Source organism: Danio aesculapii, chromosome 11 (genome assembly GCF_903798145.1).
Source record: "Danio aesculapii chromosome 11, fDanAes4.1, whole genome shotgun sequence".
Classification (NCBI taxonomy): domain Eukaryota; kingdom Metazoa; phylum Chordata; class Actinopteri; order Cypriniformes; family Danionidae; genus Danio; species Danio aesculapii.
This window is the reverse complement of record NC_079445.1, coordinates 14492180-14514378: the sequence shown is the minus strand read 5'-3', so window position 1 is coordinate 14514378 and position 22199 is coordinate 14492180. Positions and strand designations below refer to the sequence as shown.

General features: G+C 38.7%; 1 protein-coding gene across 1 annotated transcript in view; it reads left to right on the top strand.

Annotated features, from left to right (window-relative positions):
- Positions 1–21355, top strand: part of grin3bb (glutamate receptor, ionotropic, N-methyl-D-aspartate 3Bb) — a 221657-nt gene extending 200302 nt beyond the window's left edge. Inside the window, exons 7-9 of the mRNA XM_056468617.1 lie at positions 7616–7780; positions 8713–8780; positions 19863–21355. Of these exons, the coding sequence (XP_056324592.1) occupies positions 7616–7780; positions 8713–8780; positions 19863–20376 (747 nt within the window). The 3' untranslated portion in view covers positions 20377–21355. The remainder of the gene's footprint in view (positions 1–7615; positions 7781–8712; positions 8781–19862) is intronic.
- The last annotated feature ends 844 nt before the right edge of the window (positions 21356–22199 follow it).

The following is a 22199-nucleotide window of genomic DNA, read 5'->3' as shown; positions in this document are numbered from 1 at the left end:
ACATGAATTGATCGAAGGTTGTGAGGGTTGCGCCTGCAGTGTACCTCCCGTGCTCTGCGAGTGTTAGTAACAACAGGAATTAGTAAACACATAATAAAAGTGCAAGGAAAACAATAATGAGTGCAGAGATAAAGTAAAATAATAAAGAAAAAGTACTCAAGTGCTTTGTCGGTGTCTATGCTCGGTGGAGTCGCGCAGGTAGAGTCGATGGTCTTTACTCTCGTCGGTCTTAGTCGCGCAGGTAGAGTCGATGGTCTTTACTCTCGTCGGTCTTGGTCGCGCAGGTAGAGTCGATGGTCTTTACTCTCGTCGGTCTTCACACGAGGCGGTCTTCACACGAGGCGGTCTTCACACGAGGCTGCCGCGACAGCTGCCGCAGTGAGACTAGCCGCTTATATACACCCCTGAGCGCTTTGCTGATTGAGCTCAGCTGGGCACGTCTCGAGAGTAAAACAAACACCCGAAACTGCAGCGGCGGGGCGCGAAAAAACGTCCGGCTTGACACACAAGCTCTTACAGTAACAAAGGAAACAGTGGCTAAACTTTCTAGTATTAAATTCAGATAGCTGAAAACAGTACACACACACGCACAAATATATGCGCATTTACTGACACAATGCGGCCGTGGTGATTATAGCGATTAAGAATTACATAGAGATTTTACTCTATTACAAACATGCACTGTTTTAAAAAAGTTTTAAGATTATTAAATTAATTATTGAGGAGCAGCTGATCACATTTGTTTGTAACAGATATTTTAATCCCAGTTTCTTTGCAAAAAAAAATTTCTGTGGAAATGTGTATGCATGTTATTATGGAGATATGGCCCCTGTCAATCAATTTAGTGAGCAGTCCTACGTCACGTTGCGGTGGGCCTCAAAATCACTGGCATTTGGATGCTATTTTACCATCAGTAAATTAAAAAAAAAGAGACTTGTTGTTTCTATCACTCCAATATGACAGTGGACACTCTATACATACACACAGTTTTGTCTAAACAGCTTACAAAAGATCATTTTCATCATAGATGCCTTTTAAAATTGAACTAGAACATTTTAATAATGTCAACTTGTACCTGTGGATATGTCCTAAACTTTCCAATCAGATGCTTTTTAGAATAAAAATCTCGCTCTGTCTGTAATTCCACCTTCCTTTGTCTAGTGTGTAGAAAATGAAGTTCTTTCCACATGAAAAAATACAGTAGTATTTTATGGTCAATATTAGTGTTTTTGAACCATATTATAGTAAAGTGTATAATACTATAAAGTATATATATATATATATATATATATATATATATATATATATATATATATATATATATATATATATATATATATATATATATATATGTATATATATATATATATATATATATATATACATATATATACACAGTTGAAGTCAGAATTATAAGCCCCCCTGAATTATTAGCCCCCCTGTTAATGGAGAACAGATTTTTTCAACATATTTCTAAACGTAATAAAGTTTTAATAACTCATCTCTAATAACTGATTTATTTTATTACTGGATATTTTCCAAGACACTTCTATACAGCTTAAAGTGACATTTAAAGGCTTAACTAGGTTAATTAGGTTAACTAGGCAGGTTAGGGTAATTAAGCAAGTTATTGTATAACGATGGTTTGTTTTGTAGACCAGGTGTTTTCAAACATTTAGGACACACGCCTCCCCAAGTTTGTCCAATTTTCACTCGTGCCCCCCAAGGTACCCCTCCCAAGAGCTAAAATTATAATGCATGCGCAAACATCATTCACATATTACTTGCTGCGTTTAAAGTGCGTAAAATTAATTACATTGAAACATAAATATAGCTTACCTGATTCAGTGTGATGGCTGAGCCTTTTTCTGTGAGGACAACATGCTAATTTGTGGTCGGATTCCTGACACGACTAACCGTAAATCATCTTCCACTGTCAATAAGTGTGAGCCATAGCATACTTGCTTTTGATGTACGTACATACAGAAAATGCTGCTTCACAAAGCCAAGTTCGCAGAGCCCTGATGGTGTGGTTGAGTCGAAAATTGAGTAGGTATACATGGGCAACAATACTTTAATATGATTTTAACATAATTAAGACAATACTCTGATTAAGAGTCTACCATGTAAACTGATTTTTGATTATCTTAATCTGACTAGTCATAACTGAAGTAAACAGAAATGGAATTAAGACGTGGAGCATGCATATATTAGTGGCATTATTGAAGTAAAGACCGCAATCAAAATATGTAGGTCTTTTCGCCACGTTTTGTGACAAGATCCACACACATGGCTGTCAGTAAAGGACCGCACATGCTCACACACACATTGCGAAATGCGGAAGGTTTGTTTTCTTTCCATTCGACGTGCAATATCAATAAAGCAACACTCTTCCACCAGTCCTTCATATTCGTGTCTAATACCCAAGTTTGTCACAGGGGCATGAATGAAATATTCATAAGTGAAAGTTAAACTGCCGAACTGCAGTTAAAGTCGAGAAATTAAAGATGAAACACCCAAAATTACATGAGACTCTGCAGACGTGAATAGCCTGGCAACGCATCATTCAAAAAGCCCTTCACGTAATTATATTATTGTCTTCAGATAAAGGCAAATAACTGATGTCCATGTAAACGTAGTCAGTAGTGTCTTCAAAGTAAGTGAAAGATCCAGATGAGCATCCTGCTGATTTGATTCAAAAGGGCACTTTTTTGTCAGACGGCTCACTGGTTTGGCTTTCATTCATTCATCGTCATTAGTTTTAAAAAGCACCCGGTGCATTTTATTTGTATATATTTTACTGGAAGGCATTAACTCTACAGGTGCCTGATAGTTAGGTGTGGAACTAATGTTAATTATATTATTCCCTTTAGTGAACGCATAAAAATCATCATCATAATTACTCGAGTGCACGCCTCAATGTCTCATGTCAGAAATAGGTGCTGGTGCCCCCTAGTGGGGCGTGCCCCACAGTTTGAAAACCCCTGCTGTAGACTATCGAAAAAAAAATAACTTAAAGGGGCTAATAATTTTGACCTTAAAATGGATTTTAAAATATTAAAAACTGCTTTTATTGTAGCCGAAATAAAACCAATAAGACTTTCTCCAGAACAAAAAATATTATCATATATATACTTACATACTGTGAAAATTTTCTTGCTCTGTTAAATATCATTTGGGAAATATTTAAGAAAAGAAAAAAAGGTGTGCAACCCCCTGATAGTTTTAGACAACTACAGTGTTGGATACAGTACATTTATTTAAATTACTATAGTTATTGTGATGCCATAGCAACTATAGAATTACCACAACAGATTATTTAAAGGGGACCTATTATGCAAAACTCACATTTATAAGAGGTTTAAACAGGGTTGTGTGGAAACAGTGTGTGAATATAGGCCGCCTCCAATGGTAAAGATGTATGAATTTTACTTTTTATAATCACACTTCACACACTTCAAAAAACTGTCCGAAGAAACACTTTGACATTCTCCCTTTCTATGTGTCATCAGAGGGGGAAAGCCCCACCCATTGGTGACAATCTCTCCCTCATTAGCATAGGACGTCAGTCTTGTTTTTCAATCTGCCACTATGCTGACACGTAGGCATTTGTAGCTCCATCCTCTTTTCAAAAGAGGCCTGGGAGCACAGTCTCATTTGAATTTAAAGAGAGTCACCAAAATGGCACCATTATGATCAAAGCCTAGAAGGGGTAGTTTTAAAGAGTTCTAAAAAGTTATCTGTGGGGTATTGTGAGCAGAGTATCACATACACACTCTAGGTACATCAGAGACTTTGATTAGATCCAATTGGAGCAGGTAGGACTTAATTTAGGGCCCTTAACTATAGTATGGTTTAAAAACACTATTATATTTCCAATACATTACATGACTACTATAGTATTTGTTCGTGAGTTTGCTCCCAGTTTCAATATTAAATGTGTTGACAGAAAAGAAAACTCTGCCCCAGTTGCTATTTCACAAGGTCTGTCTAAATGCTCAGACATTACTATCTTTGTGCCAATCAAACCTCCAAATCCCCAGACTGTCATAAACCACCAAATTATATTTACTCTAATTAATTACTTGATATTTTATCCAATAATAAAAAGCTCCTGAGAGAAAGACGGTGACACAATCCTGTCATTCATTATATAAAACAGCCAATAGAGAGCTCAAATGTTTATCATTTCCACAGAGCCCTTTTAAATCTGACAGGTTGATGTGAGAAAGTGATGTTTGGATTAGTGAGGGGGCTTTTCATAGGGGCTTCAGTTCTTACATATTGGTTTGGCTCAGTACCTTCACTAACTTATCTCATGTCATTATCTCCAGTACTGACAGAGGTGTGTGTTAGATCTGCTCTAAACCTCAGAAGATTCCAGAGTAAATGACACTTTTGGAGCGTGCTGATCGGCTGACGGCTGACATCCAGAAGAAGAAATAAGGCCGAACTATTCCCTGTTTCCTACAATGCAGATTCCTCAGTGCTGCCGAATGCATTAAGCATGCAGTAGTGCGGTTTTTCCAACCCATCTTTTAATTTCAGGGGGGAAATTACCATTGCCTGAGCAGAAAAGATTATTCCTCATTTACATTTCAAATCTTGGTGCTCCTGTGGCATCAGAGGCTCACAGAAGGACGAGAACATGAGTACAAAGCATTGTGAGCAGGTTAAAACCAACGCAAGATACACTCAGTTTCTGAATCGATCCGACAAGTGTCTCAGAGAGAGCTAATAGGAAATGTTATTCCCCAGAATTCTGTTTAGCAGTACACAGAGGCCTTACAAAGATTTGCAGGACTGAATTTGTAAACCTGACTTCACCTGTTTCTCACTGGTTTTAAGAACACAAGGTCTCTGATTAAGAGTTTTGTAAAAATGCGCAGTAGATTTCTCCCAAAACACAGGCCTTATGACCAAACACACACTGATCTAAGAGTTATAAATTCTCAAAAAAAATTTATCTTTCATTTTCTGCAGTCTCTTGTTTATGTTGATGTATAATAGAAGACATTCTATGTTCAGTTCATTAAAACTGAAGTCACTGTTTTAAAAAGTTTCCCCGTACATTCCTACTAGCTTCCATTGGTTGACAAACATAATAGCTCTACCCTGAAATCATTCCATTGGCTGAGCCACTGTTGCTATGTTGGACTACATAGAAATCTCAAATAGGAAAAGGCTGTTTTCAGGGAAACAAACATTCACCAAAGATTGACTCTGCAACTACTTACTTTAGCCTACTCTTTATTGGCTTTACTGTTTATTTTTGTTATTATTATTAATAAAATGGTTCTTTGAAAAACTGTTGACGGAAACAATACCTTCTGTGGCACTGAAAATCACCTTTTTGGAACCTTTAATTTTAAGAGTATAGAAAGTTAAATTATTTTAAATACTCCATGTAGCATAACATTAGTCAGTATTTATACATGTATGTATGTATGTATGTATGTATGTATGTATGTATGTATGTATGTTGTGCCATATATTTATTATTTAAATACAAAAAATACAATTTGTTATAAATATATATTTTCCCTGAATCAAATTATGGAGCCAGATCAGTCTCAAAAATAATACATTCATAAATACTCAAATCCAGTTAGAAAATTCAAAATACAATTCATAAATACTTAAATTCAATTTGTAAATTCAAAACATTATTCATAAATACTCAAATTCAATTTGTAAATTCAAAACATTATTCATAAATACTCAAACCCAATTCATAAATCAAAACAGGATTCATAAATACACAAATCCAATTCAGAAATTCAAAACATGATTTATGAATACTCAAATCCAATTCGTAAATTCAAAACGTGATACATAAATACTCAAATCCAATTCATAAATTCAAAACACAATTTATATATACTCAAATCCAATTCGTAAATTCAAAACATCATTCGTAAATACTCTAATCCAATTCGTAAATTCAAAACATGATTCATAAATGCTCAAATCAAATTCGTAAATTCAAAACACAATTCATAAATACTCAAATCCAATTCGTAAATTTAAAACACGATTCATAAATACTCAAATCCAATTCGTGAATTCAAAAAATTCATTCATTAGCTTTTCGGCTTAGTCCCTTTATTAATCTAGGGTCACCACAGTGGAATGAACCGCCAACTCATCCAGCACATGTTTTACGCAGCGGATGCCCTTCCAGCCGCAACTCATCTCTGGGAAACATCCATACACACTCACTCACACTCATACACTACAGACAATTTAGCCTTCCCAATTCACCTGTACAGCATGTCTTTGAACTGTGGTGTAAACCGGAGCACCCAGAGGAAACCCACGCGAACACAGGGAGAACATGCAAACTCCACACAGAAATGCCAATCGACGCAGCCGAGGCTCAAAACAGCAACCTTCTTGCTGTGAGGCAACAGCACTACCTACTGCGCCACTGCGTCGCCAAATTCAAAACATCATTCATAAATACTTAAATCCAATTTGTAAATTAAAAACACAATTCATAAATACTCAAATCCAATTCGTAAATTCAAAACATCATTTATAAATACTCAAATCCAATTCGTAAATTTAAAATATAATTCATAAATACTCAAATCCAATTCGTAAATTCAAACACGATTCATAAATACTCAAATCCAATTCGTAAATTCAAAACACGATTCATAAATACTCAAATCCAATTTTTAAATTCAAAACACGATTCAGAAATACTCAAATCCAATTCATAAATTCAAAACACGATTCATAAATACTTAAATCCAATTCGTAAATTCAAAACACGATTCAGAAATACACAAACCCAATTCATAAATACAAAACGTGATTCATAAATACACAAATTCAATTCGTAAATTTAAAACACGATTCATAAATATTCAAATCCAGTTCAAAAACTCAAAACATCATTCATAAATACTCAAATTCAATTCGTAAATTCAAAACAGGATTCATAAATACTCAAATTTAATTAATAAATTTAAAACACGATTTAAAAATACACAAAAATTGTTGTGATTTTTGATTATGAATTCACAAATTGTGTGTTTACAAATTTACAAATTGGATTTTGTAAATGTGAATTGTGTTGTGCATGTATGAATTTTGTAAATATATTATTTTTGAGACTGATCTGGCTCCATACAAATGCTCTATAGAATGATAAGCATTGCATCCTGCAAACAACCAGCCAAAAAAAAAAAAACATGCACTTTCATGTAGGCTTATTGCTTTGAGTTTTATTTACCATTTTCATAAAACAGCGAGGTTCTCCATCTGCATATTAATATATAAATATAACTATTATTATGTTTGATTTGATTGATTTGTGTGTCTTTAAGAGTGTGTGGCTTAGTTCAAGCTATCTAGACACATACAGATCAGCTCTCCTCTGTCTTATGTTGATGGGAATCCTGCTTCAGTTTTAATAAGATGATTTTTTTATGTCAATTAGTTCAAGCTGGTAGGAATTCTTCTTCATCAAAGGAACTCTGTGGGGGTTACACAATTCTTTCAGGCTAATGAAATAGCAGTGAGCAGAATTACACTGCCCTCCAGTGTAAAAGTAGTGCATCACATCTTTTTTTCTCTCTCTCTCTCTCTCTCTCTCTCTTTCCAGACACTGCAAATGGGGATTCGTCACTTCTCAGGGTTATTTGTGTTGCTTTGTGTTGGTGTGACTGGGGCCTTACTTACTCTGGCAGGAGAGCATGCCTTCTATCGCCTGGTTCTTCCACATATACGCCGCAGACAGAAGTTCAAATACTGGCTTCACACCAGTCAGGTGAGCCATCAGCATACTTTATAAGTGTCATTCAGTCACACAGTGTTTTCAAAGCAATTTAACCTTGTTTATCATGTAAAACATAAAAGGAGATGCTTTCCAAAATGTTCAAGCTACCTTTTTCTCTAAAAATCTGAGTGAATGGTGACCACATGCTGTCAGACCTCTTTGTAGCAACCGGGGGGGATGGGGGTGATATGTCCCCCTCACTTTTTGAGACAGACCAGTGATTAATAATTATATGAACATACAGCCCCCCCCCCTCCCCCCCTCACCACCCCCCCCCCCCCCCCCCCCCCCGCCACACACACACACACACACACATATAGATTGTCCGCTACGCCCCTGATTAGAAATATTGCTAAATATCTCTTTGTGTTCCAAGAAAACACAAACACACACACAGAAAAATGACTTTTGCTGCTTGTTCAAACAACGTAATTAAAATGAGTTGAAAAAACAAAGTTCTTAAGGGTTTTTGGGACAACATGAAATAATTGTGTGGAACCCAGCATTTTTTACAGTGCAGATTAGCTATATGTGGGTAACTAGAACCACATTTTAAAGCATACAGAACTATTTCTTAAAATACAATTTTTTTCTGTAAATTTTTTGAGTTGCACAATTTATTATTCCATCAAAATGTTTCGTTTCTTCTATCCTCTGATAATAAGACCAGCATGACTTTTTTTTCGTGGTGCAAAGCTTTGACTCTGTAAATGAGTTGTGCTTGATCTCTCAGGGTCTTATAAGCTACTGTTTCTGAAGGGGTGGAGGAGGATTACTGCCAAACCGAGTCAGTAATTGCCATCTCTGGAATATTGATTTTTAAAATCAAAAGCATCATGTTGATCTTTCCCATTGAACCCTTGCTGAGACAAATCCCTTTTTCTTTTCTCATTTATTTATTTATTTTTTCATTTATTTTTCAGAAAATCCACAGAGCACTGAACATGACTTACGAGGATGTGAAACGGCAGCGGGCAAACACAGAGAAAAGGTTTTGTCTTTGTTTTATTCATCTATTTTATCAGCATAAGGATTGTCCATATTACAACTCATGAAATCACTTTCCACTTTGAATGTCTCAAATGCATTTGGGATTATTTGTATTTGTTTCATATTTTCTATTATCTTATATTTTTCTATTATCAGTTTTCATTTTGGAGGGAATTTTAACTTTTATGTTGGTTTTAGTTGTTTTTTTTTGTTTTTCTATTTAATGTCAGCACATAATTTAATGATAGTGTGGGCAATGTGCCGACATATAGTGACAATGTGCTTTGGGCATGCAGAGTTCGAATCCCATCTCCCTCTTTATCTCTGTCTCTAACTTCGCTCCCTGTCTAGCAACTGTCCAGTCAATAATAAAGAAACAAAAAATCTATTTAACAAACCTAAAATTCTATCATTGGTAGTGTTAGTATGATTTACACTATTAAATTATGTACAAGTCAAGCCCAGTTTTGCCAGATTGGGCGGTTTTGAATTTGATTGTGGAGGTAAAAAAATGGCATAGGCGGGTTGACAAAATTTGGGTGGTTTTATATGCAACTTATTTAACAAAACCTAACTGTGTGCTCCTACTCCATTTGGTTGGAGCCACCCACAAGACGAGGTGAAGGAAAGTTGTATCAAAATCTGACTCCCGGACAAATCTGACTTCCATTCACGTGCACGCGCATGACGCAGTGCCTGCTTTATCATGACACTTTATTGATTTTTTTTTTTCCACAATTGACAGCAAGAATAAAAATAGATGTTGTACGATTAACAAGCCATACCTAATTATGTTTAAAAGAATTTAAAACGCCAAATAGGATTCATTTATACCCCATTTTGAAAGTAAAACATATTCTAAGTGCAGTGGGGGAGAGGGTTGACGTTGTTGAGAGGGTTGTTTCGATGAGACCTGGTTATGTTGTGGTTCTGTGACTGCTGGTGTTGGTTGCTGTATTGTTAAAAATTATAACAGTTAAAGTAACTAGGTTAATTTCGATTTAAATAAAAATTTTATTAAATATTCATCTAATATTTTGAGTGTGTTTTTTTTTTACGTTTTGCCGGGTTTTGGACAGCTTTTGGGCTGGAAAAAATCAGCTATATCTGGCAACACTGGTCAAGCCTAAAATTATTCATAGGCCTTGTAAATTCATATTTAAAGTTATTTTTTTCAACCATCACTGTGACAACAAAATATAATTCTCAGCTTTTTATATTTATATTTGAATAAAAACTTGAATAAAAACTGAATTTGCGAGGGGTATGAATAATTTTGATCTTGACTGTGTTTGTTTTAAAAAATTGTCTTTATTTAAGATTTCAGTTTAATTAACGCAAAAATATTTACTGCGTTGTATTTAAAATAATGCAGCAAAACAAATTATTTTAGAAATCTACTTTTGTAATTTAATGTGCTTTTGACCTATTTTTTTATTTCTTTTTTTTTAAGTAACCGAATTAAACTTATTTCAGTTTACAAGGCAACATTTTTATGTGATATTTACAGTAGTCAGCTGTATATTCATTCACTCATTTTCCTTCGGCTCAGTCCCTGATTATTGGGGTTCGCCACAGCTGAATGAACCGCCAACTCATTTATTCATTAATTTTCCTTTGGCTTAGTCCTTTTATTGATCAGGGGTCGCCACAGCAGAATAAACCGCGAACTTGTCCAACATATGTTTTACAGCGGATGCCCTTCCAGTTGCAATCTAGTACTGGGAAACATCCATACACACTCATTCACACACATACACTACAATTTAGTTTATTCAATTCACCTGCGTCAAACTTATTTTTATTATAATTTTAGTGATCTGCTTGAGGTAGGTCAATTTATTTTTATACTTTTGATGAAGAAGCATTCATCTTGAAGAACCATTTAGACAATGTGCCGGACCGTTTCTCCGTGTTTCGCTGGTAATGTCTTTAAATAAATATTTAGGCCTATTTAATTTTTTATTTATTATTTATAAACAATAACTAAGACATACAATGAAAAAGTAAAAGATAATCAAAAACGAAAATGTAAAAAAAAGAAAGTAAATGAAAAAGCTTATTTATTGACTGTCTTAGTCTTATCACTTTAAAATAAACATTGTACATCCTTCTATATTTAGGCTAAAACACTGCTTTATTTATTTATTTATTTTATTTATTTATTTATTTATTTATTTATTGTTTTGTGTAGGTATGTATGTTTCTACTTTCATTTTAGTTGTCTTTTATTTTTTTTTTTGTTTTAATTTCCAAAATGAATCCTTATTTCACTTAACAAGTTTACAAAGATAATAAAGCTTTGTTAACCAGTTTTTAATGATTAATGAAGGAATTATAATGCTTTGTTTAATTATTTCATCTTCATTTACAAGTAGAAGGGTATTTACAGCTGTATATTTCTGTTCCCCTTCGGATGGGGAACTCCAATGCTATGTGGAAACTTCCTCTATGGGGATTTTGTCAGAAACCAATCATCTGAAAGAGTATCAAAACGGGCCAATGAGTTGGCAGCGTCAGTGTGCACAGCTGGCATCAATGACAATCAGTCATACTATAAAGACGCAGCCAGTGCCATGCTCGACATCCTTTCGCTTTCAGAACCTTTCACGAGCTTCTGAGAGAGTTATTGAGGGTTTCTCCAAGCTGTCTACACAGAGAGAGATCGAGAAGCAGCTTCTCCCGACCGAAAGCGCGTATACGCATTGGCAGATGGTCGAGCTGGGTTCTTCGGCCTTGCCTGGCATCCTTTGTGTCCGGTCCTCCAAGAGCCGGACCAACTAGATGGGTGTTATGCGGAGGATATAAGGAGGCAAGACCTTCAAAGCCTCCCGTCCCCTTCTTCCCTGAAGTGCTGCTTCGGCCGTGGATCTGGAGATGGTTTATGCCCCAGCCCTGCAGCTGGACCGATTAGAGGGGTGTGATGTGGAGGATGAAGGCAAGACCTTCTAAGCCTCCCCATCCCCTTCTTCCTGGATGGGCACAGTAGGCTCACGCAGTGCGCTGCGTACGCCTTCGCTCTCACCATGCATGCTATGGCCACCTACCAGCGCTACCAAGTGCAGGCGCTGGCCCGGCAGTGAGAGGATGGTTCCGACCCAGGACTGAGCATGAGCTTCACACCGCAACTGACTATGCTCCAAAAAAAACAAAAAAAAAAAGGCGGCTGTGTGTGCCCTGGAAAGGACGATGGTCACATTTGTGGTCCAGGAACGCCACCTCAGGATACACCTGGTGATATGCGTGATGTTGACAAAGTTCGCTTTCTTAACTCACCCATATCCCAGGCTGGCCTGTTTGGTGACACCATCTGTGAATTCACCCAGGAATTCACGCCGGTGATGGAGCAGTTGGAGGCGATAGTCGATATCTCTATCGGCGGGATTGTTGTGCGGCACTTCATTTAACAAAATAAAAAAAAATAAATAAAAAAGCCATCAAATCCTCAATGAAAGAGCATTTTTCCCCTTCTCCGAATGTGACCGACCGAACACTGCCAGTCTGGGACGCTATGCCTTCCAGCTTGCAGGATCGGTGCATTTCGCCAATGGCTCACGGAGCACGAGAGAACGGTCTCCTTTTTGGGTTTGGGTCCGTCGTCTCCTGCTCTCCCATGGGACCCCAGCGCTCCTCGAGTGAGCCCACTCACTCCACGCTGCCCCGCCGCTGACACGTCAGCGATCGTGCGGGTGCGACCATTTGCCTGCGACCTCTGCAACCTCTGCCTGCCTGGTTAGTAAGGGCCAGCCCATCGCAATGGCTCATCCGTACGATCAGACTAGGCTATGCGATACAGTTTGCGAAACGGCCTCCCAGGTTCATGGGCGTGTATTTCACCAGGGTCAGCCCTGTCTTGCGAGAGGAGATTGCTGTCCTCCTGGTGAAGGATGCAATCGAGCTGGTCCCTCCAGCCAAGATGGAGGGCGGGTTTTACAGCCCGTACTTCATTGTGCCCAAAAAGAGCGGTGGGCTACGGCCAATCCTAGATCTGCACGTTTTAAACCGCTTCAGAATCCTTACGCAGAAGCGCATCACGCGATGCGTTTGTCCTCGGGATTGGTTTTCAGCAATAGATCTGAAGGACGCGTATTTCCATGTCTCCATTCTTCCACGCCACCGGCAGTCCCTGCAGTTTGCATTCGAAGGTCGAGCATGGCAATTCAAGGTCCTCCCCTTCGGGCTTTCTCTGTCTCCGCGGGTTTTCACCAAGCTCGCGGAGGGTGCCCTCATGCCCCTTCGGCTCGCAGGCATCTGCATGCTCAACTGTCTCGACGACTGGCTGATTTTAGCCCATTCTCGGGAGCAGTTGATTATGCACAGAGACAAGGTGCTCCGGCACCTCCACCTGTTGGGGTTTCAGGTCAACCGAGAAAAGAGCAAGCTCACCCCCAGGCAGAGCATCTCCTTTCTCGGGTTGGAGCTGGACTCGATCACCATGAAGGCGCGCCTCTAACGAGAGCACACCGAGCTAATGCTGAACTGTCTGAGAAAGTTTGACAGGAAAAAAGTGGTCCCCCTGAAATCATTTCAGAGGCTCCTGGAGCATATGGCATCCATGCCGCTCGGACTGCTCCATATGAGACCACTACGGCATTGGCTTCACAATCGGGTCCCCAGACGTGCATGGCACACCGAGTGGCTGTCACTGCGCTGTGTCGCCATGCCCTCACCCCCTGGAGGGACCCCTCCTTCCTACAAGCCAGAGTGCCCCTAGGTCAGGTGTCCAGGCATTTTGTCGTTTCGACAGACGCTTTCAGTACGGGTTGGGGGGCCGTGTGTTGCGGGCATGCTGCTGTGGACCCTTGAAAGGGAACCCAGCTGCATTGGCATATCAACTGCCTAGAGCTGTTGGCAGTGTTTCTTGCTCTGCGCCACTTTTTACCGGTGCTGAAGGGGCAACACGTGCTAGTCAGGACAGACAGCACAGCAGCGGTAGCGTATATCAACCGTATGGGTGGTATAAGCTCCCGCTGCATGTCTCAGCTCACTCGCCATCTGCTCCTCTGGAGTCATACGCAGCTGAAGTCATTGCTTGCTATTCACATCCCGGATGAGCTCAACCGTGCGGCCAACGGGCTCTCGCGGCAGCTCCTACCCCGGGAGAATGGCGACTCCACCCCGAGTCTCGGGCCATGCGCAAATATACGTTTCCCCCAGTGAGCCTACTCGCGCAGTTACTGTGCAAGGTCAGGGAGGATGAGGAGCAGGTCTTGCTAGTTGCGCCTCTCTGGCCCAACTGGACCTGGATATCAGAACTCTCTCTCCTCGTTGCCCCGTTACGTTGTTGGCATGCCCGCTGGTCAGCCCGCGTTCTGGGTATAGGTGCCAGCTATGCGTGATCCTCGCTGGTGATCCCATGCGCTCACTCAGCCATGGTTTAGTCCCCCCTTCAAGGCGGGCTCGTGTCTTCCCTCCCCACTAACCATCCTTATGCATGGACTCCCCATCTCTGGGCTAGTCCACAGGTTGTCACCAGGTCTCCCCTCTGGGTAGCAGGTGATCTCCGCAGCGTCCTCCCTATCGAGACTGAGCGCTTTCCCAACGTACTGTCGTATTAAAACCTATTTTACTGGGTTATTGCGACTCCCCGAAGAATATAGCTGTTCCTGAACAGGTAAGTAAGGTAAGGGCCAGGGGACACGTTGGAGCGTTGTAGGTGCGCTCGCTCTACTGTGTGGCACACCCTTCGCCAGGGACACGGTAAGGTTCTTTCTTTGTTGCATTTTCCATAGATTTCCCCATAGTGGAAGTTTCCACATAGCATTGGAGTTCCCCATCCGAAGGGAACACAACGATTGTCCCTTAGCTGTTGAGTGTGAAAGTCTCTTCAGCTAGAAAAGGATGTTGAGCATTGCACTGGCTGCGTCTTTATAGCATGACTGATTGTCATTGACGCCAGCAGTGCACGCTGACGCTGCCAACTCATTGGCATTACATTGGCCCGTTTTTATACTCTTTCAGATGATGGGTTTCTGATGAAATCCTCATAGTGGAAGTTTCCACATAGCATTTCCGTTCCCCCTCTGGGAATGAAGGGTTACTTTAGTAACCGTAATGTTTGTTTGAATCCCGTCCCTTTGTGCCCCCTGGCGGCGTAGTCGCAAACTACTGTTACACCTAAAAACACGTTCTTAAACCTCCTTTCCATTGCACATGGCAAACGACAAGCAGCAGACTGAAAGTCATTAATTTCCAATAGAGAGTAGTCCGGGAGCTGCGTGGAGTTCCGATCTTCTTCGAATGCGAAAAATTTGGATCTGAATTGAGCTGCGAAACTGTTAAAATATTTGAACGCTTGTGACTAGACCGTATGCAACCGATCGACCGGATGTGATGTATTTCAGTGTTCTCCAAGCAGGTCCGTGCGTGCAAGATGATGAATAGTAGTTTTGTTTTTGTCAGAAAACATGTCTATAATAAAAAAACATTTCTATTCATAAATGAGTTATTATTTTTACTTTAATCATTTTATTATATATATATTTTTTGTTGTGGCGGCTGCACTGTGGCGTAGTGAGTAGCACGTTCACCTCACAGCAAGCAGGTCGCTGGTTCAAGCCTCGGCTGGGTCAGTTGGCATTTCTGTGTGGAGTTTGCATGTTCTCCCCGTGTTCGAGTGGATTTCTTCCGGGTGCTCTGGTTTCCCCCACAAGTCCAAAAACATTTGGTATAGGTGAATTGGGTGGGCTAAATTGTCTGTAGTGTGTGTGTGGATGTTTCCCAGTGATGAGTTGCAGCTGGAAGGGCATCCGCTGTGTAAAATATATGCTGGATAAGTTGGCAGTTCATTCCACTGTGGTGACCCCAGATTAATAAAGGGACTAAGCCAGAAAGAAAATTAATGAACGAATGAATTTTTTTGTTGCCTCCACAATACCTCCAAATTTTTTAACGGTCTATGAGTTTCTAGTATTCATTAATTCAACCATGGTGAAGGTACAGAGAATAAAAGCTCTTGCTTTTGTACTCCTTTATTTTGGGCACTGTAAGAATCAGCTTCTCTCCCATGGTACACAACAAAACTGAAAATTCTGTGCGATTGCCAAAAGGGGGCGTATTCCGATAGTTGTGTACAAATGTCGTGTGCAGTAGAACGGCGGCTTTGGTCCCTTACCCTCTTACCGCATCGCCAAGTGTGGCGGTAATGGTCATTTTGAAGTGTCACCCACTGTACACTACAGCCAATTTAGTTATTCAATTCATCAGTATCGCATGTCTTTGGACTGTGGGGGGAACTGGAGCACCCGGAGGACCCACACGAACATGGGGACAACATGCAAACTCATACAGAAATGCCAACTGACCCGGCGGGGACTCGAACCAGTTAACTTCTTGATGTTAGGCAACAGTGCTAACGACTCACCCAGTTGAATGTTGTAATATTTAAAATATCCAGCCGCAACCCAGTACTGGGAAACACCCATAAACTCTTACATTCACACACACATTCACGCACTGTACACTACAGCCAATTTAGTTGATCCAATTCACCTAAATCGCATGTCTTTGAACTCTGGGGGAAACCTGAGCACCCGTAGGAATCCCAAGTGAACACAGGGAGAACATGCAAACTCCACACAAAAATGCCAACTGGCCCAGTTGGGACTCGAACCAGCGACCTTCTTGCTGTCAGGTGACAGTGCTAACCGCTCGCCCAATTGTATGTAGTAATATTTAATATATTTATATCTATTATACATTATAATTGTATATTATGAACTAAAAAAAAGAATTACAACACTACTGCTGACGTTATGACAAGAAGCTGTGGATCTTTTAAAGGATGGGTGATGGTTTGGGTTCTTATAAAGGCACAACACACCCACAATTTGTAAGCTTTGCCTTTACTTTCATTCCATACACTCTTTCTGATTAATATTTGATGTGTTCTTTCAGAATAATGAAGGGGATTGGGACTAAAGCTGACAAGCAGTCAAGTACCATAAAAAATGTAGACTCAAAAGGCTTCAGTTGGATTATAGCCATTTTAAAAGAGAGAAATCGAGAGAGCCCTGTCTGAATTTATTGTCATTATTTCATATTCTGGAATATGGCTACGGAATATCAGGAATATTTGTAATAATGTAATTTTTCAATACCAATTTCATATGTAAAGTTTGGGGTCAGTTTGTGTGTGTGTGTGTGTGTGTGTGCGTGTGTGTGTGTGTGTGTTTTATTTTTTAAGAATGTTATTCTGTTCATCAAGGCAGCATTTAATAAATGTAAAAAAATTTGTAAACATTTTTTGGTAAACATTTATTATATATTTATTTATTACTTATTGTTTAAGTACTCCAGTCATTATTGCTATTATTACTATCACTATTATTAATAATAATAATAATACTAATAACAACAACAGCAATAATAGTTAATATTAGAGTGATTTCTGAAGGATCATGTGACTCTGAAGACTGGAGTAATCAAAAAAAATTATTCATCATTAAAATTACTGGAATAAATTGATATTATAAATTAAATTTAAGTGATAAACTACTTATATTTTATAGTGAAATAACATTTCTCAATTTGGACTGTATTTTTGATGAAATAAATGCAGCTTTGGTGAGCAGGATAGGCTTAATTTAAAACATTTGAAAATCCTACTGACGCCAAACTTTGGCTGACGGTAGTGTATATGCTGTTTCGACATCTATTTTTACGGTTAGGCTGTTTTCAGCTCCATTTTTATTTCTTTTCACACTCATCAACTGGCACTAAAGTCAAACGCAGTTACCAGACTGCATCTGTTGACTAAGGCTAACATGCCAGGATAATATAAATTTAAAGACCTTTGTCTTCAAAATGAGCACTTCAAAGTCTGGGTATTAAAAGCAGACAAGAGAAAAGTCTGTAAAACTACTTTTGACTTATCAAATATGGAAATCAAACAGTAAATAGGCCTATGTCTGTTTTTTTTTTTTTTTTTTTTCAAAATCTGAGGTATATTATCCATTATTCTCTTAGTGGTTATCAAAGTCATGCAAAATGATAATCATGTTTTAATATATGGTGTTATTTTAACATTATTTTCATATTATATCATTAACGTATTAGCACAACAGCTTGTTTTTCCATTTATTAGATGTTATTAGATGTTATTATATTAGATCATACTTAACAAATCTGTATTATAAAATGTGAATATATGAAAATATGATAATAAAATCATACTTAAGTAAAAGTACCATTACTTGCCTAAAATATAGTGCAAATAAAATAAAAGTATTTGTTGTAAATATTACTTAAAGTATGAGTAAAATGTAGTTGTTTTAAAAGTACTCAAGAGTAGTTAGTAGTCATTATTACGCCATAAAAAGTTGATGCATTTACATGTATTTTGTGGATATGTGTAAACGTAACATTCTCTAGTGCATTTAGTAAATGCCTTGCAGTCACACAACGTCATAAGACGCTAATATTAGGTTAGGTTGTGACATCAGGTGACCAAAATTCAATGTCTAGAAAGCGTCTAAGGACAAAGTTATTTTGATTTCCAATAACGACGTCAAATGAGGTTGATGTTTGGTTAATTTTAGGTTGTGTTAGAAAGTGACCAAATTCAACGTCGAGCCAACATCTTAAACCAACGTCATATTGATGGCAAATAGTGACATTTATTCATCAGGTATGGCAACCAAAATCCAACGTCTGATAGACATCTTAGTATAAACGCCCACACAACGTCAAGCTGTAACATCATTAGATGTTGATAATTGATTGATTTTAGGTTGGTTGTTGGACAACCTGACGTTGAGTTCTGACATTAACCCGATTTTCATTTCCAAACAAAATGCTACCTCACCACGACGTTGGGATACAACATCAATCTGACGTCATGTTGACGTCTTGTGTCTGTTTGTTGTTTAAGGCCATTTTCATCATCATTCAGTAAACATCTGTCATCTCCTATCAGTGACATGCATCTAAACAGTCTCTGGGTCAATTCGTGTAAAGATTTTGGACATCAGCTTGGACACTTTTATGCTTTCAAACAGTTTGCTGCAATTATAGATCGCCCATGTCTTGAGGTAGTTCATTATGAGGCAATGTACCTTCTATGTGCGATTTGATTGGACGGGAATCACAGGACTAATTTTTCTATTCCCCATAGAAAAGAAAAAATCTAGTGACTGCAGGTTGAAGGACAGTAGTGGAGTAAAATTACCGATACAGCACAACAAGGGCGTAGATTCACTCTTGACATTGGTGGGGACAAATTGAATGTGAATATATGATTAAAGTACTTAATGATATAAAATAAACACATAATAAAAAAAATAACAATCATGTTCCATGTTGCAAAAGTCAATTTACATAATTTTACTGAGTCGGCTTTGATGAGGTATAAATGTAGAAAAATTTAGAGATGTGTGTGACACAATTGTATCATCCTGATTATTGTTTCGCATAATCATCGAGGCCAAAATCTAAATTGAATTTTGACTAATTGCACAGCCTTGGTTAATAATATTACGGTGAACTCGACTTGGTGGACTTGTAGGTTAAGAGTTTAAGGAGCATTACTTTATTTTGAAGTCAAATTAATTATTGGTAGGGACATTTCAATAATTGTTGGATATTGGTGGGGACACGCCATGCCAATTCTATCCCTTTGCAGCACAATAAATGTACTCAAGGGAAAGTAAAAGTACACATTTTTGGATGGTACAGTGGATGGCGGAGGGGTGTCGCGGATGAAATTGATGAGGGTTAGGGAATCGCGGAAGAAAGTAAAAGTGAACAGCGGATGGGGGAGGAGGGCGGTTGAGGAGGGGGATCGGTAAAATGAGGTGCCAGAAAGACCATAGTTCACCATATTACCATAGTTTTTCTATAATTGCACTTTATAACTTATACCTATAGGTATCCTACACTTGATGCTATTGCACTCCTGGTTAGACCTAAACTCCATTTCGTTGCCTTGTACTTGTACATGTATAATGACAATAAAGTTTAATCTAATCTAATCTGATTTTATGGAAATTGGATATTTAATAAAGTGGAAACCCTGTTATATGAAAAAGAGTATCTTCAAAAAACCAAATGAACTTATTGCTATCTAAATCACTTTTCTTCCCAGCTGTAACATTCAGAAAGCCCAGCCACATCCTCCACCTCCACCTGCTCCCCTTGGATCATTTGCCAGGTGGAACAACGAGAGTGCCAAGGCAGCACAGGAGCCTAAAGACAACAAGAGGGTCCATTTCAACCTGGAGACCCTCAACACCCGCCGACTCCTCCCCCGAGTTGTGTCAGACGGGGGTCAGACCAGCTCCACTTCCACATTGAGCTCTGGGGCTGGGAGTTTATTGGCGAGAGTGTGTGAAAATGGGGGGCCTGTTCAGCGGCCCACCTCGTCAGTGAGATCTTCGAGCCCCTCCGGACAGGATGAGCTGGAAGAGCTCCAGACGAAGATTGAGGAAATCCGCGGGCATTTGAAAGCTGCTCTGGCTCGCAGGGCTGAACTTCAGACAACACTGGCTAAAGAAAGAGCAGCTGCTGCTCTCACCACGGCAGCAACGACTGCTCCGCCCACAGTCACAGCCACCATTTGCCCCGCCCTCACCAAAGAGCCGACAGATTTAAAAAGGTGATGCTCACATTACGAGGGTTATGAACATTATTACAATGGACATGTTTTTCTAGCGTTTGCCTTCAAAAAAGAAAACAAAAACTCTTTTAAAATATCATGCTAAGGCAGCTTTGATCCTTGGTACAGTTGTTATGTTAATAGAGCCTCATGTGACATCTTCTGAAGCATCTCCACTACTCCTGTTAAAGAGATAGTTCACCCAAAAATTAAAATGTACTCATTAATTACTCAACTTCAGGTGGTTATAATCCTTGCTGAATGCAGAGGAAGAAGACTAAAAACTTGTAAGCTTTGACATGAATAATATTAAAATACAAATAATATGGAACTCAATGCCCACATAGCAAAATTTCTCTGGCCCAGATATGGCCCACACAATAAGCTTTTGCTTGGCCCACGTGCTGCAGTGAATTACGGTACATGATTGGTGGATAACTGGTCCTGAACTGGGCCAGATATGTTGGTGTGTCACAACTGCAATGAATTTGATAAACACATGAAGCATTTCGCTTTATCGCCACACTTCTTCTCGAAGCAACCCAATTTTTTTCTTTACTCAAAAATAATTGAAATGTATTTTAAAAGAGGATCAAGATTGGCCAAATTCACGTGGCCCACATATACATTTTTAACATCTAGGCCAAATACTACATTTGATCTGGCCCAAGTCTTATGTGCCGCCTCAAAGATGGGTGAATGCCTGCTGTGCCAGCTTTATGCCAAATCTGGGCCAGAATTCTTTGCTACCTGTGTGGTTACAGGTTTCCAGATTTCTTCAAAAAATACCCCCTTGTGTTTAAAAGAAGAGGAAAGTCAGACAGGAACAATTGAAAGGACAGTGAATGGTCACACTTTACAAAAAGGTTCATTAGTTAATGTTAATTAATGCATATACTAACATGAACAAACAATGAACAATACATTTACTACAGTATTTCTTCATGTTAGTTAACAAAAATACAGTTGTTCATTGTTAGTTCATGTTATTTCACGGTGCATTAACTAATGTTAACAAGCATGGACTTGGATGTTAATAAAGCATTAGTAAATGTTCAATTATGATTAATAAATGCTGTACAATTGTTTATGATTAGTTCATGTTAGTAAATGCATTAACTGATAAGCCTTATTGTAAAGTGTTACCCAGTAAATGATGTCAGAATGCAAATTTTTGAGTAAACTATTCGTTCAAACAGGTGCTGGTTGCTTGGGCTTTTTTCAAATCATTAAGACATTAGCAGGTAGAAACCTGAAGAACAAATGCTAGAAGGTTGAAAGCACCATGAAAGTCCATGCTGTACTCTCAGAGCTTTATTTATTCACATCCCAGAAGGACGTTTCCCTTTGGCCAGCTGTGGATATGGATCAAAATAAACCCCTGTTGCACCCAGAGCCTCATCGCGGAGTCGGAGGTAGAACAGAACATTGATTTTGCTGCTTTAGCAATGATTTTATAGCTTGTTTTTGTCTGATTAAAAAAATGTTATTGTTTTTGATCTTTTATCCTCCAATGAAATAATATGGGCATATGAATGGCCAGGATGCCTGTTTGAATCAAGTTTGATGTTAAAGAAATAAACGTGATCTTGTCATAACTTTGATTCCTTACTTGGAAAGACCACCTCAGAGAGTTGCGTAGATAAATATATATTTTTAGATTTTATTGTTAAATTGTTTTTGGTGTATATAAAAATAATGATGGCTGCAACAAACTCCAAAATTTGGGTCAGAGGCATATTTAACACGGTGTTACATAAACTTTACGTTTAAATACATTACAGGTGCTGGTCATATAAAAATAATATCTTCAAAAAAGTTTATATA